Source organism: Martes martes, assembly GCF_963455335.1.
Source record: "Martes martes genome assembly, chromosome: 4".
In the NCBI taxonomy this organism is placed as follows: domain Eukaryota; kingdom Metazoa; phylum Chordata; class Mammalia; order Carnivora; family Mustelidae; genus Martes; species Martes martes.
In genome coordinates, this window is record NC_137891.1 from 4,572,182 (window position 1) to 4,586,324 (window position 14,143).

General features: G+C 46.8%; 1 protein-coding gene across 1 annotated transcript in view; it reads left to right on the plus strand.

The window, feature by feature from the left end:
• Nucleotides 1–14,143, plus strand: part of COL22A1 (collagen type XXII alpha 1 chain) — a gene marked incomplete at its 5' end in the record, with an annotated part of 228,133 nt that overhangs the window by 173,578 nt on the left and 40,412 nt on the right. Inside the window, 4 exons of the mRNA XM_080800193.1 lie at nucleotides 2,052–2,165; nucleotides 2,512–2,565; nucleotides 10,481–10,534; nucleotides 12,236–12,289. Of these exons, the coding sequence (XP_080656319.1) occupies nucleotides 2,052–2,165; nucleotides 2,512–2,565; nucleotides 10,481–10,534; nucleotides 12,236–12,289 (276 nt within the window). The remainder of the gene's footprint in view (nucleotides 1–2,051; nucleotides 2,166–2,511; nucleotides 2,566–10,480; nucleotides 10,535–12,235; nucleotides 12,290–14,143) is intronic.

The following is a 14,143-nucleotide window of genomic DNA, read 5'->3' on the forward strand; positions in this document are numbered from 1 at the left end:
GGGAAGGCATTCCAGCCGTAAGAGGCCCTGGAGGGGTGCCGCCATCCCTCTTCTTCCCCATCACATCCTAGGCTGCTGATGGGTGCCTGGTGAATGGACAAAAATACTGTGCCATGCCATTGTCTGTACTGAAGACTGCATACTGTTTTGCCATTTTAACCCATGGAAATGCTAGGAAGGTTTTTGCAAGGGGAAATTACCCAATTTCATAGCTTCAAGTAGTTAGTAGAAGACACTGAGAAGAAACAGTAAAGACTGAAATCCATCATGGTCTATGCGACATTCCAACACATGTGGTTCTTACAGCCAACTTCCCCAGGAAGCGGTCCCCAGTTGCATTTTAATTCAATCGGGTACTGGTTTCGGCCGGCTCCCAGTGGAGGTCCCGCGGCCAGAAGTGGCTAGACCAGGGATGTGGAGGGGATCACATTAGATCCATCAGGAGGAAACCTCACATGGGAGTCTTAAGATTGGCAGCCGTCCTGGTGACTTAGGTGGCTGTCCCGTGCCCAAGAGAGAAAACTTTATATAAGAAGAGGAATAAAGAGAGGGTATCAAGTTTCTGAGTCTTATTGCCATTCCGGCCAGGGTACTAACTTACAGGCAAAACGCAGATGCTCTCCTCCCCATAGAGCAGCCACGGGCTAGAGGATTACAGCCTGAGCAACTGACATGCAAGTGTTCCAACAAGACCACACTCCTTGAAAAGCCCCTGAAATGAGACTAAAGGAAAAGGAGAGACAAAGTCCTCACCAATTTTGCACCGAAGCTCAGAGTCCAAATGTAAAGACTCACAGCCCCATGTTTGGGCGCCATATGATGAAATTCTAGAACCTAGGTGAGGTTCAGTGGGCTGAGGTCCGGAGCCAATGACCAAGAAAGAATTCTTGAGACATCTTTGTGCAAAATGGTGGTTTATTAAAGCACCAGAACAGGACCCGTGGGCAGGAAGAGCTGCTGCCCCGTTATCCTGAGGAGTGGCTGGTTATATACACAGGAGTTGGGTAGGTGAGGACAAAGGGGGTGATGTTAGTCTCTCAGGAATTTTGGAAGCAAGGTCTCCAGGACCTTGAGGGGCCAGCTATTGTTGGGAGAAAGGTTATTTATTACTAGTAGTAAAAATCTTCTTGTGAGACCCTTTAGATGTATATCAGTGGGCCATATGCTTGGGAATGATTCTCGACACTATCTTGGAGATCTAGAGATAAAGTTTCACATTTCTCCTATCAAGTGTCCTTGTTAGTGAGATTTGTGTTTAGAAGAAATTTAACTTTATTTAGGGCTTGAGGAGCTGAGTTATTTGCCTCTGGAAATTGTGCTATTGTTAAGATAGCTTCTCTGTTGTAAATCTCTAGGACAATGGTAAACCAAGGGAGACTCCTGTCTTGCAGGATTGTGATCTCTGCAAGTTGACTATTTGTTTTTCTTTTAGGGCAGTCATGGGTGCCTGAGGAATATCACACATATTACACAGGGGAGTGGGTGGAGAGGGGGTGCAAGGTGCCAGCTTTTGCTTTGTCCTCAGCCAGCCTCCTGCTCCCTCATCACTGTGAATGCTTTTATTTTATTTATTTGTTTTTAAGATTTTATTTATTTATTTTTATTTGACAGAGAGAGAGAGAGATCCCAAGTAGGCAGCCAGCCAAGCAGAGAGAGAGAGGAGGAAGCAGGCTCCCCACCGAGCAGAGAGCCTGATGCGGGGTTCAATCCCAGGACCCTGAGATCATGACCTGAGCTGAAGGCAGAGGCTCAACCCAATGAGCCACCCAGGTGCCTCCTGTTAATGCTTTTAAATGCTCACAAATAATGGTGCACTTTTGACCTCACTGTTGCGGGCAATACTTCAAGCAGTCTGGGCTGGCTAGAAGTAGGGAGCCATGAAGTAACAATCCAGATGTGTCAGCACTAAAATCTGAGTTCAGAGGAAGAGAGAGAAAAATGCCAAGTCTCATTCGAACACTCCAGATAATGGCCCGGAGCACTTGTCTGCTTCTACATCACCTTCCCTTTCTCCTTACAAGGGATGGTTACTTATTCTGTTTCTTTTTCAGGACGTGTGCAGTGGCTGCCCTCCTGGCCCCCCAGGCCTCCCTGGTCTGCCCGGTTTTAAAGGGGACAAAGGTCTCCCAGGAAAGCCAGGGAGAGAAGGCACAGAAGGGAAAAAGGTAAGGAGAAAGGGGACAGCTTGTCTTATCACCGTGATGCGATACATCATCTTAGAGATCCCCGTGCTGCCTCTCGGTACAAATGGGAGGAGGCAGAGGCCTAGGGGACCTCTGGGGGACTGGGCACCACATTAATCGTGAGCTGTGCCTGTGAACACACAGTCACACTTGGCAGCACCACATGCCTGCATCCTTTGCTCAGATGTGCTGGAGGGAGGAGGAGGGGACAGGGACATTTCAATAAGAAATGAGCAAATAGGGGTGTGAGGGCCGTGGCTTGCTGAGGACTCTGGCTATGAGATCTGGACACTCATTCTTGCTTGTTTTTCTTCTGTTCCTGCTCCAGGGAGACGCTGGGCCCAGGGGCCTCCCAGGACCTCCAGGAATAGCCGGACCACAGGTCAGTGAGCCCTCATTCACCTCGTGTGCCTCCATTCTGCTCATCTCACTGGTTGATCTACGTTGGAGGAAGAGTGGTGTCCAGTGTGGAGGAAGGATGCTTTGAAAATCATAATACCCACATTCAGGGGCTAACCATGACCTTGAATGTCTCTGTGACCTTGTGAATGGTCACTTGTTGAGCCTCAGTTGTTCATCTACAAATGCCTTGGTGGCTGAACAATGAAGTGGGCTAGGGGTCCGGACTAGGTGGCAATCACTGGTTAGGACAGGAGCTTTGGGGTCAGGCTGCTCTGGATTGGAATCCCAGCCCTGAGTGGCTTCAGAGCTGTGTGGCTTGAGGCAAAATCTTTGACCTCTCTGGGGCTCCATCTACCAGCTATGAAGGATAAGAATAGAAGTGAGAGTCGCAGATTTGTTGGAGTTGAACAATATAATACTCTACCAGCTATGAAGGATAAGAATAGAAGTGAGAGTCGCAGATTTGTTGGAGTTGAACAATATAATACATGAAAGGAGCTAGTTGTTCAATAAACAACGTTCCTAGGAATGGGCTGTGCCTGGGTGGGCGAGCATTACTGCTGCTCACAGGAGACATGAGGCTCCCATCTGCTGTGGGCGGGGGCAGCTCTGTGCTTTCATCGGGCCAGGAAGACACGCCTGGGAAGGAGGAGCTGTGATCACAGCCTCAGAACAGGAGGGGTGGCTCTTGCTGCCGAAGCAGGTGTCTGGGCTGTGGTGATTGGGCTCCTGGTGGTGATGGTAGGTACTTCTAAGCAGAAGGGACTGTGTGAGTGCTCATGTGGAGGCAGGAGGGGAGGAGAGCTGACCCCCCCCCCCTCCCTTCCCTTCCCTCCATGTTAGCGCCCCAGATGCTGTCCCTGATGGCCTTGGGGCCTCTGTGCTGCTGTTAGCTAGGAAGGCGGCCCTGCCCCAACATTCAGGGGCAGGTGTGTCACTGAGTCCCTCCCTGTGGCCTTAACAACTGCACGGGAGATGCCCCCACCAGGCCTGGCACATGGCAGGCCCTCGGGCAACCTTAGCCTCCACCGCTCTGTCAGCCCGTGAGGTCCCAGCCAGCGGCAAGGCCGGGACTGGGGTGAGGATCTGGACATAACATGTAAGGGGAGTTCAACACCTCAGTAACCAAGATAAATAAGACTTTAGTGTTGTATTTTAAGAAGTTTCAATTAGTGCAGTGGAGCCCGCAGGAACAAAACATCACAATTTTAAATAAAGACAGGACCTAGCCCTGTAGTTGAACCGCTCACCTTCCTCAGTTCCCCAATCCCAGCACCATCCGAGCCCCATTTACTTATAGTTTCATATTTTGTTCCTCTTGGATCATTTGGCATTAATTTTTGTTTTTTAAATACGGCATTGAACTATTATTTATTTTGGATACTGATGTTTCCAGAATCCTTTATGTGTTTACGCGCAGCTTAAGTACTCACTTGACTTACCCTAGGGTCAGCCCTGGAAAATGGGGTTGGAGCTCTTACTAGTGTATTAGGAAGCAAACGGAAATTCTGTGGTGTAACAGCAGAGCACTCACTGGAGCCGTTGGGTATCAGGATGGGAAACATCCAGACTTCCCCAGCCTGCCTGGCAGGTGGAGACATCTAGTGCTTGTGGCCCTTAGACTCTGTGAAGTCTTAAGGGGTGTTGACATACCCAGGGCTCCTATTTGAGGAACTGTAGATGTCAGGTCTCAGTGCAGATGGAACAAGAGATTTTCCCCATCAGTGTTGGGTTAAGAGACACCCGTAAAGCTTAGCATCACCTGTGCTGTTTACCCTGCTTTACCCTCCCTTTCTGGGGTCATCAGCTGCGGTAAGCGGATTCTGCGGGAGGCCAGTTTCAGCTCAGCGGATCCTTAAGCAACCTTTGCTGTCAGTGTGTGGGGGCTGGGCTTTGCCTCTGCTGAGGAATGGCTTTTATTCAGAGAAACAAAAGCAAATCAATTAAACAGATAAGGAGTTCCCTCCACTAAAGTAGGGATTGTTTTCTTTATCAGCCCAATCCCACTTGAAGTGCTGGTGTCTTGAGACAATGGCTCTGCCTTTGTTCCTTTATAATTTGCTTCCAGGGAGGGTTTGTTCTTTTGCATATTCAGAGAGAGCCAAAGAAAGCTTCTACCCAGAAAACAGCAGGGAAATTAGTGCAGTAGCTGAAAGACAGGGTTCTAGCTGTCTCCATTTGGGGGTCCACAGTGACCTTGAGAAGTTGGTAGGACTTGGGGTCCACCTTACATCATGAGCCCCTAGGCTCATGTGTTCTAAGGGCCAAGGGCCCGGTTACGGGCTTTCCAGTATCATCTGTTGTAATGGTCAGCATGATTCTAGGAGCTACGGGTATTATCCCACTTTACAGATAAGGAGGCTAAGGCTTAGCAAGGTTAAAACTGTAGTATGCTGTGGTATGCTGTAGTATGCCACCCCAGTTAGTATGCTGTCAAAACTCCTAGTAGTAGGAGAGCCAGCATCAGCACCAGGGCCAGCTCCCAGGCTTCCCAGGACAACCACCTCTTGTTGGGGATTGAGTCACGGAGGAGTTAAAAGTCTGAGCACTCACAGGCTCACCTTCAAATCCAAGCCCCTCACTACGTTCTTTATTCATCCCGCACCACTAGCCAGAAAACAGACAGGAGGACTGTTTCATTTTCTGTTGAGCCTCGCTTATCAAACAAGATCTCAGCTTGACCTGCGGACTTGAAGATGAATTTGTACACTGAAAACGCTACCAGTGGCCGAGCACTTATGATTATTGTTCTTTCGCTTTCCTAGCTCACCGGTCCCCTACATCTCCAAGGGCCTTTGTTGGCTTGTTTAGTTGCGATTGTGATCCTGCATCTGGGAGATCAGCTTTCCCAAAATGGATCTTGCAGATTTGCAGCTGCTCTGAGTGGTGGCTGGGTCTGGGGAGGTTAATGCCACGATTGATTACAGCTTTACTGTAGAGCTTTCAAACTGCCTGAAACACTGACTTTCAGGGATGGGGTGTGGAGGTAGTGGCTGCTGTTATGATTATGATCCATGTGGAGGAGGAAGAAGGAATGAGATGATAATCAGAGTGAAGACCCTGGGAGCATGCTTTTCTGCAGAGTTCATTGTAAAACCCTCTCCCAGTAGGAAATGCTGATTATTCTCTCCTCCATGAAGAGCATTTGGGTTTCTTCTCCTTCATGTGCCCACCAGTCAGGTAATGGGAACTGTAAGGACTGCAGTCACTAGATGACCAGAAGCCCCCACTTGGAGTTTCTGGACAATTCTGGGGGCAATGGATAAGACCTCCTTTGCTACTATTAGAACTCCAGAAGAGGCTCTCGAATCCGTTACTGCCCAGAAGGAACCCCAGTGCCATATGGTTTATGCTCTCTTCAAGAGTATAGGTCTCTTTCACCCAGAGGTGCCTCAATCCTGAAAGATTCTCACCAAGCATCCCTTTCAAAGTTCCCTTCTGAGTCAGGAAGTATAGAGGTAGGTCAGATATGGGCCATGACTTCCAGGGCCTGATGTTGTGTTGGAGAAGAAAGATCTGCAAGCTGGTGATTTGTACAAAAGTCAGACTGGGGCTGGGGGCGATTGCGATGGGCAGGCACAGGCTGGGCTCTGGAGGTCAGTGAGTGTTTCCCCATCTGGCTCTGCCGCTTAGTAGCCGAGTGCATTTCACTTACTAATTATAGGACTTGGGCTGTTTATTTGACTTCTCTGAACCTTGGGTCCCTCACCTGTAAAAGAAGAGCCATATGGTCTGTCTCACAAAGGATGTGAGGATTGAACAAGGAAACATTTACAGAGCACCAGGCGTGGAACCAGCTGGATACATCTACCGGCAAGTAGTCCTCGTAATTGTTTCTCTGAATGAAGAGCATTTACAGCAAATGGTTGGGAGAAGAGTAAATGGCTTTAAGGAAAATAATGCCACGGGGCAAGGGGTCACCTGTGAAAGTCACCTGGAAGTGGTAGGATTTTAGTTGCGTTGGAAGGTGAGGCAAGGATTTGTCAGCCGTCCTTGGGGAATGGCTTTCCAGGCAGTGAAACAGCACACAAAAATTCGGGGACAGGACTAACTCTGCCAGCAGCAGAGACTTGTTAACTGGGGTTTAGGCCCTGCCCTCCATGGTTTGTAAACCCCTTGAGAGATTTACCTTGCTGGTGGATTCACAGAAACCAGCATCCTTCGAGCGGCCCCCGGTACGAACACAACCTCTAAGTAATTGTTACATTGTGCGCTTTGCACATGATGGTATTGAGAAAACACAATTAAACGCTGAAGAAAATCTTCCCCCGACCCAGGAGAACCTCTCCAGGAAGAGAAGGAAGACAGCCTCAGTTACTGAGTCAGCGTTGAGCCAGAGTGTGACCCGCGTCACAGGCTGTCCGCTGAGAGACCGCAGGCTGAAATCTTACTGTCTTCTGTAGCCAGGCAGCTACACCCGCTGCAAACAAGTCCTCGAGATAAACAGGAACAGGTCCTCCGGTCAGAGGACTTGACAGCACCATCGTCAGGCGTGCCCATCCCAAGTGGGCCTGGGAGTTAGGGGAATCACCTGTGTTAGTTCATTAGCTTCATAAAAAGGAAAATGAACTCATCTTTATGACAGGAAATAGTTCTGCAATTTGGAGCAAAGAGCCTGCTTTTCCCTTAGGCTCCCTTTCTCCCCAGAGACAGGAGGTGGGGGTTGCTCTCTTCCTGGATGATTGATTACATTTCAAAGGGACGGATGTTTTGAAGGGGCTGGGGGGGTAGGAGGGGGAACCAAGTAGTGGGTATTAGGGAGGGCATGGATTGCATGGAGCATTGGGTGTGGTGCAAAAACAATGAATACTGTTCCGCTGAAAAGAAATGAAAAATTAAAAAAAAAAAAAAAAGGCATGGATGCCAGGTCCTTGAGAGAGACTTTTCTGAGTCCTGGATCTGGCAGGACTTAGTTAGCTTTTAGAAAGATTTACATACAATTTGAAGAGGCAGCAAACCAACAGTGACAAGTTTTCTAAAGTAAATGCTCTAAGAAAAAAGGTTTGGGGAGAGAATCTCTTCCCTTCTTTTCATGGGAAAGAGATTTAAGCCCTGAGAAGCATTCTGAATGAACATCATCTAGGAGAACAGAGCTAGTAAAGTGATGAACTAGTACTCTCCCCCAAATATAAACTCCGGGCAGGCAGGGATGTTGTTGTTTCGTTGCTTAGAAAGCTTCCCGGAGCAGCTCATTAGACTTCTAGGCTATAAAGGCTATGCTCTTGACATTATGAAACCAGGGGGACAAGGCATCATGACTAGGAAAATAGCCAGAAACGTAACTTGGGCAGGAAGAGGCAGTTTGAATACATATATGTCTGGATTAGAGTCCAAATCTTGCTTTTTTATTAGCTGTGTGACCTGGAGTGAGTGACTTCACCTCTCTGGTCTTCAGATTTTTCTATCTCTACACTCCGGTCAGAACCTCCACCTCATAGAGGAGTCTTACGGGCTAAATTAAATAACACAGGCATGTTAAATATTTTTTGTGTCAGGTCAGTATATAAACAAAAGAATACACGGATTGGGATCTCATGTGGAAAGGCCCGGCAGTGTGCCCAGAGGAGAAGAGGCTTGGTAAATGTCAGCCCTCTCTTCGGGAAGGAAGTGAGTCAGGGTTGGGGGTGGTTGTGTTTGCTTTGATCCTTCGCTGCCGCAGAGAAGGAGACAGGACAACTGTGGAGATCCTTGAGCTCCTGACATTTTCACTGCTGGGAGTTGAAGGTGGAAACCACATTAAGCCCAGACTGAGGACTGGGATTTGAAAAGAAGCCATTTACTTGTAAGGCAATTGTCCTAAATGTCAGAGAAGCAGTGTGCTGCTACTCTATGTCACTTCTTTTCATTGAGATTATAATACGGCCTGCAGGCAGTGTGCTGGCTTTATAGATTGAAAAGCAGTAGAACTAATTACATGTAAAAATGGTGGAACAAATGCTCTTCCCCTCTAAACCTTTTTCTCTCCTCTGCACACTGGCCTTTGGCATTTCACAGGCATTAGTTCGCCTGAGGCCCCTAGCACAGCTCACGGAGGTGGCCAGGGAAGCTTACAGGTGGTCACAGTGCCCAGTGAACTGCACACATGGTACAGCAGTGTGGATGGGGAGAGGGCTGGACCCCATGTTTTAGGGGCTGAATTGTGGGGCTCTGCCACTGGATGGACTCTCCTAGATTGAACTGCCCCTGGCGTCCTTCATTTACTGGATGAATAAACCCAGAGCAAAGAGGGAACATGATCTGCTCAAGGATCCAGAAATAAGAGGTGACAGGCCTGGAGCGAGAGCCAAGATTGACTTACTGTGAAAGACTTATTTGACTGCATAATGCATTCTTTTAAAGGAACTGACATGTTTTGTGTTTAATAATGTTTTGCTGAAATACATTTGTTGCCTCAGTAAATGCAGAGCCAAAATAGGTGACAGTTTAGAGGGATTGGAACCTTAACCTTTGAATGTTACTTTCAAGGTTAGTCTGTGAAAAATATTTTTGATAGGTTTTCTATCATGAGTGTCTTAACCACAATAATGACAGCAGTGATGATGGTGATATGACGGTGGTCATGGTGATCATGTTGACAGAGGTGATGGTGGTGATGGTGGTGATGGTGATGATGGTGATGATAATGGCGATTGCAGTGATAGAGATGATGGTGATGATGGTGTTGATGATGGTGATGATGATGGCGATCATGGTGATAGAAATGATGGTGATGATGGTGATGATGATGGCAATCATGGTGATGGAGATGATGGTGATGATGATGATAGAGATGATGGTGATGATGGTAATGATGATAATGGTGATCATGGTGATAGAGTTGATGGTGATGATGGTGATGATGATAGTGATGATGATGACGATGATGGTGATAGAGATGATGGTGATGATGATAGTGATGATGATGGTGATCATGGTGATAGAGATGATGGTGATGATGGTGATGAGGATGATGGTGATGATGGTGATAGAGATGATGGTGATGATGATGATGACTGGTGATGATGGTGATGATCATGGTGATCATGGTGAGACAGATGATGGTGAGGATGATGATGAAGGTGACAATAATGGTGATGATGGTGATAGTGACAGATGATGATGGTAATGATTAAAATGATGAGAAGGGTGATAGCTAACAATGAACTCATTACTGGCTTATGCACTTTGTAGATTTTAGGTTATTTTAATGCTCGCAACAATCCCATGACAAAGGTTCTATTTTTATTATTCTCATTTTAAAAGAAGGAGATAGAATTGAAGCAGGTTGCCCACTGACAGGGTTAACAATGACAAAGCCAGGGTTCAAATACAAAATAATTTACAGAAATAATTATAACTAATGTTTATTGAGCTCTTGTTATGTTCTGTGCTTTGTGTTGTGTCTGATTGTATTTCTTCCAATACTTCTCAGGGTAAGCAATCATTGTTTTCTCTACTTTATAGATAAGCAAGAAATCTTACAACTCACAGTTTAAGTGACCCACTCAAGGTCACACAGCTAGAAAGGGAGGGAGCAAGGAGCACACATACATACAGATGGAGAGCAGTCGAACTTCCCAGTGCCTACAGCTCAATCCAGGTTCAAGGAGAAAACATGCAGGGCTCTCAGTGAGGGAGGCACTGTCTGCCTCCCCAGTTCCATTTTCCACTGACCCCCATCAGTACCCCATGACCCAATTAAGCCATTCCATCAGCAGTTCTTCAACCAGACTCCCTTGTTTCTCTCTGTGGATGCCATGCCTGGCCTGTGGCTCAGACTGGATGAGAGTTTGATGAAGGAAGAGTAAACGGATGAAGAAATGAGTCCATAGCTGGATGAATGCATACAGACTTTTCTCTTTTGCAATGTAGTTCTACCAACATTTCTAATAAGTTTCTTTCTTTTTTCTCCCAAGGGAAGTAAAGGGGAACATGGTGCAGATGGTGAAACTGGACAGAAAGGTGACCAGGTAAGAACTTACTTTGTAAAGAACCTGAAGAGACATCACTGTTTCTCCTAGATGAATTTCATTCTGCCATTTCTGACATCATATCTTGTATCTCCTTTGTTTGAAGTAGGAATTTTTTTAAACCACATTTTCGTGGTTTCCATCTTGATTCCTGTGGTTCATTGTCACATTCCCCTTCCCCAGTTATCTGAGCAGCCTGCCTTTTCTGATTTACTTTTGTTTTGTTTTGTTGGAATCTTACCCTTAGAGGTCTAGTTCTCTGAAATGGTTGTCATCCATTACACAATGCCCCCTTCTTGCCTCCCACCCTCCTATCACTCTTCAAGTACCTGTCACATAACTCATGGTACTAGTTGAAATGTTACACAGATGTCCCTTCTGCACTCAGTGCCCAGCCAGCCCTGTTGGACCACTTCTCCAAATGCATTGCAAGGTAGTGCCCATGACAACATACTCCTCTTTCTGTGGATTCGAAACCAGCATCCCTGTCCTCTCTTATAAAGCATTACCAGCTGATTCTGCAGTCCAGCTCCCTAGCCTCCAGCAGCCTCTCTGCCAGTTGAAGTGGCTCCTGCTTGGCTGCTGTCACTCTTCCCTTTCCTCCCTCCCACCTGCCCTCCACCCATCACTCCTCTGTGCATCTTCCCATCGGTCCTCCTTGCAACCAGCTGCATGGCAGGCACAGCACCAGGCTCTGAGCTAAAGAGGGAGTAATGGGCAAATCCCTGACCTCATGGAGGTTTCTGGTCCATGACGGTGAAGCAAGCACTCCTGAGGCGATGAGTTCAGAGCTATGCTCAAGGTCTGAACGACATGCGCAGCTGAAATTCCATCTGTGTTTGGAAAAACAAAATATATTTGGATTATTCTTGCAACAGCAAATTTTCAAAACCAGTATGCTTGATCCTGACTATTACAGCTTGCGTTTCCCAGTAGAAGGAGAAAGAGGTGAAGGGCAGGGAGATTTTCCACGGTTGTGTGTCTGCTTTTGCAAAACACTGCCGTTCAAAAACTAAATCGTGTATGCAGTACTCTAGCTTGTTTAGCTCCTGCCATAACACACATAGACTCTGCTCGGCATGGAGGTGTGAATCTCTTTCTTAAAGTAATGCAACTCTGCTACAGCAGAGATGTCATGATTCGGTGACCCCAGAGTTTCCGTTGTGACTATATGTTGTGTGTGCATATGCTTTTATTTGCTCTCACATTTTTATTACGGGATGTTTCCAGTCTACACAAAAATTAGAAAGCATAATAAAAAGACCCCCACCTCCATATCTATCACCCAGCCACAGGATCCTGTAGCCACTATGGCCACATCTGTTTTCATCTGTGTCCTCAGTGACTTCCCCACACCATCTTCCTTCACTTTATGTAGAAGCAAATCCACTTTGGGAGAGATTCATTTTTGTAAATATTGCTGGATACTTTCTCCACCTATGGAAACACCAGCAATACATACACACACACACACACACACACACACACACACACACACATACACACACACACACACACATACATGTACATATACATATACACATGCATATGTAGAAAGTCTTTTTGTTACCAGTGCCTTTATCCAAAATCATTACTGGAGTTAGAACTCAGATTCTGGATTGTTGTCTGAAATTTACTAGCCACCAAAGTGAAAAGCTTCTTGTAGGTCACTTTGAAGAATTGCCTCTTGTGTTTTCCTAGGGTCATCCTGGAGTTCCCGGTTTCATGGGGCCCCTGGGGAACCCTGGGCCACGGGTAAGTAATGATTTTGAATCCCCTCCTCTCATGGTTTTGATGCTGGAACAGGTTCCCATCCTCATTGGACCTGCCTCGTTAAGGACTGGGCTGACACCTGAAAGGTGTCCAGGGCTGAACAGAAGGTGCAGATCCCAGAGGGACAATGGGTCAAGGATGGGGACTTGACCCCATGGGACCCAATGGGGTCAAGGATGGAGTGAGTTGAATAGGTGGCGCTCCTGGGCAGTTAAAATGCTGTTGGGACCAGGGGGGTGCTCGGCAGGGTGGGCGGGCTTAATATATTATTGATATTGATATATATTATTGATTTCCATCTATCGTGGGTGATGAGAACCCTGAGAAAAGTGTAAGGTTAGGATCATAAGTGAGAAATGGAGAAGTAGGTTCCCGTCTTGCATAGGATCCTATCCCATGGCAAGAGGCTCTGGGCATCACAGAGTGTCATCACGGACTTTCCTGGATTTACTATAATTAATAACAATAACAATAATAATAACTGAAAGTTATTATTGTTCATTATTACCATCTCAACTACTCATTCATCATCCCTCCGAGGCGTTGTCACTGGTATGACCATAGATACAGTGAATTATCTTCCTGTCTGTCCCCATTGGGCCCCCGAGCAAATGGTCTTCCTTGCTCTGGTAGTGACTGACACTGACCGATGCTCTTCTAACAAATTCATCTCCCTTTGGTCCAAACTGCCCACAGATTAGTCTTGAAGTTGTTGCTTACGTATACACCCAAGGTAGCCATGGTAACGGGCAGCGCAAATGAGCATCCTGGCCTGGCCAGGATCATTGGTAATGGCTAATGGACAACTGAAGGGGAAACCACTTCAAATAGGGACCAACCTGACATTATCAGTAGAGAAGCAGAAGCTGGGTTAAGATCATGAAGTTCAAATGCATGCCATTAATCTTGCTTTGTCTTCTTTTTAACAACTCTAAATGACTTCTAAGTGTAAGTATGTTCGTTCTTAGAATAAACTAGGCCATTTTAAATGTATATTTCCAATAAGATCATACAGAAGCATGAAACTGCATCCTTTACTTTGAAACTGACTTTTACAGTAAACTCATAAGAAGTACATTAACTGTAAAAGTATGAAAGCTTTCCCAGTTTGCTGGAGAGCTCACCTCAAGCCTCAGACCCTCGGCCCACTCCCACCTCCCCGTGTGGAGGGCCTGTGCTGTGAGCATCCTTTCCTATTTCTCAGTCTTCACGCCTCACTCTGTGTCTCTGCTGTGACCAGGATTTCAGACCACCTTTCCAGGGGATGGTTCAGCTCTTGCCATTTAGGTTCACGGAAATCTGTTAAAGGCCCCTCCCCTCCCCATCCCAGTCTTTCAAACGCCTATTACACATCCCCAGTGCAAAAGAAGCCATGCTCTCCTCTCCTTGGAAATTGCCCTTTGGACTCTAGGGCAGCTGTAAGAAGTGGCTCCTAGCCACTGGTTCTCATGCTAGATGATGAATCCAGGATTCAGAAACGGGCATGATCAGAGGACAGCTTCTCCGTCTCCCACTGATCAATGTGGTCAGTTCATGCAGTTGATACTCACTGAGCTCCTGCTCTGTGCCATGCGTGCCCTGGTCTGTTCATTGTTTTTGGGAATGGATGCCGGTCACCCGTCCATCCTGGTTCAGTGGCCAGTCATGCAGAAGCAACTTGAGAGCAGGAAACCTGCCTGGTCACTTATGCATTGTTTCTTTGTGTGCTTCTATGTCGGACACCGTAACCAGGGACATAGATACCAAACCGATAAGGCTCCTTTATTATGGTTACTCCAAAGTTATTTCCTGGTGCTCAGTTGGCATCCTTCTTTCAGAGAAAACCCTTACCCTATT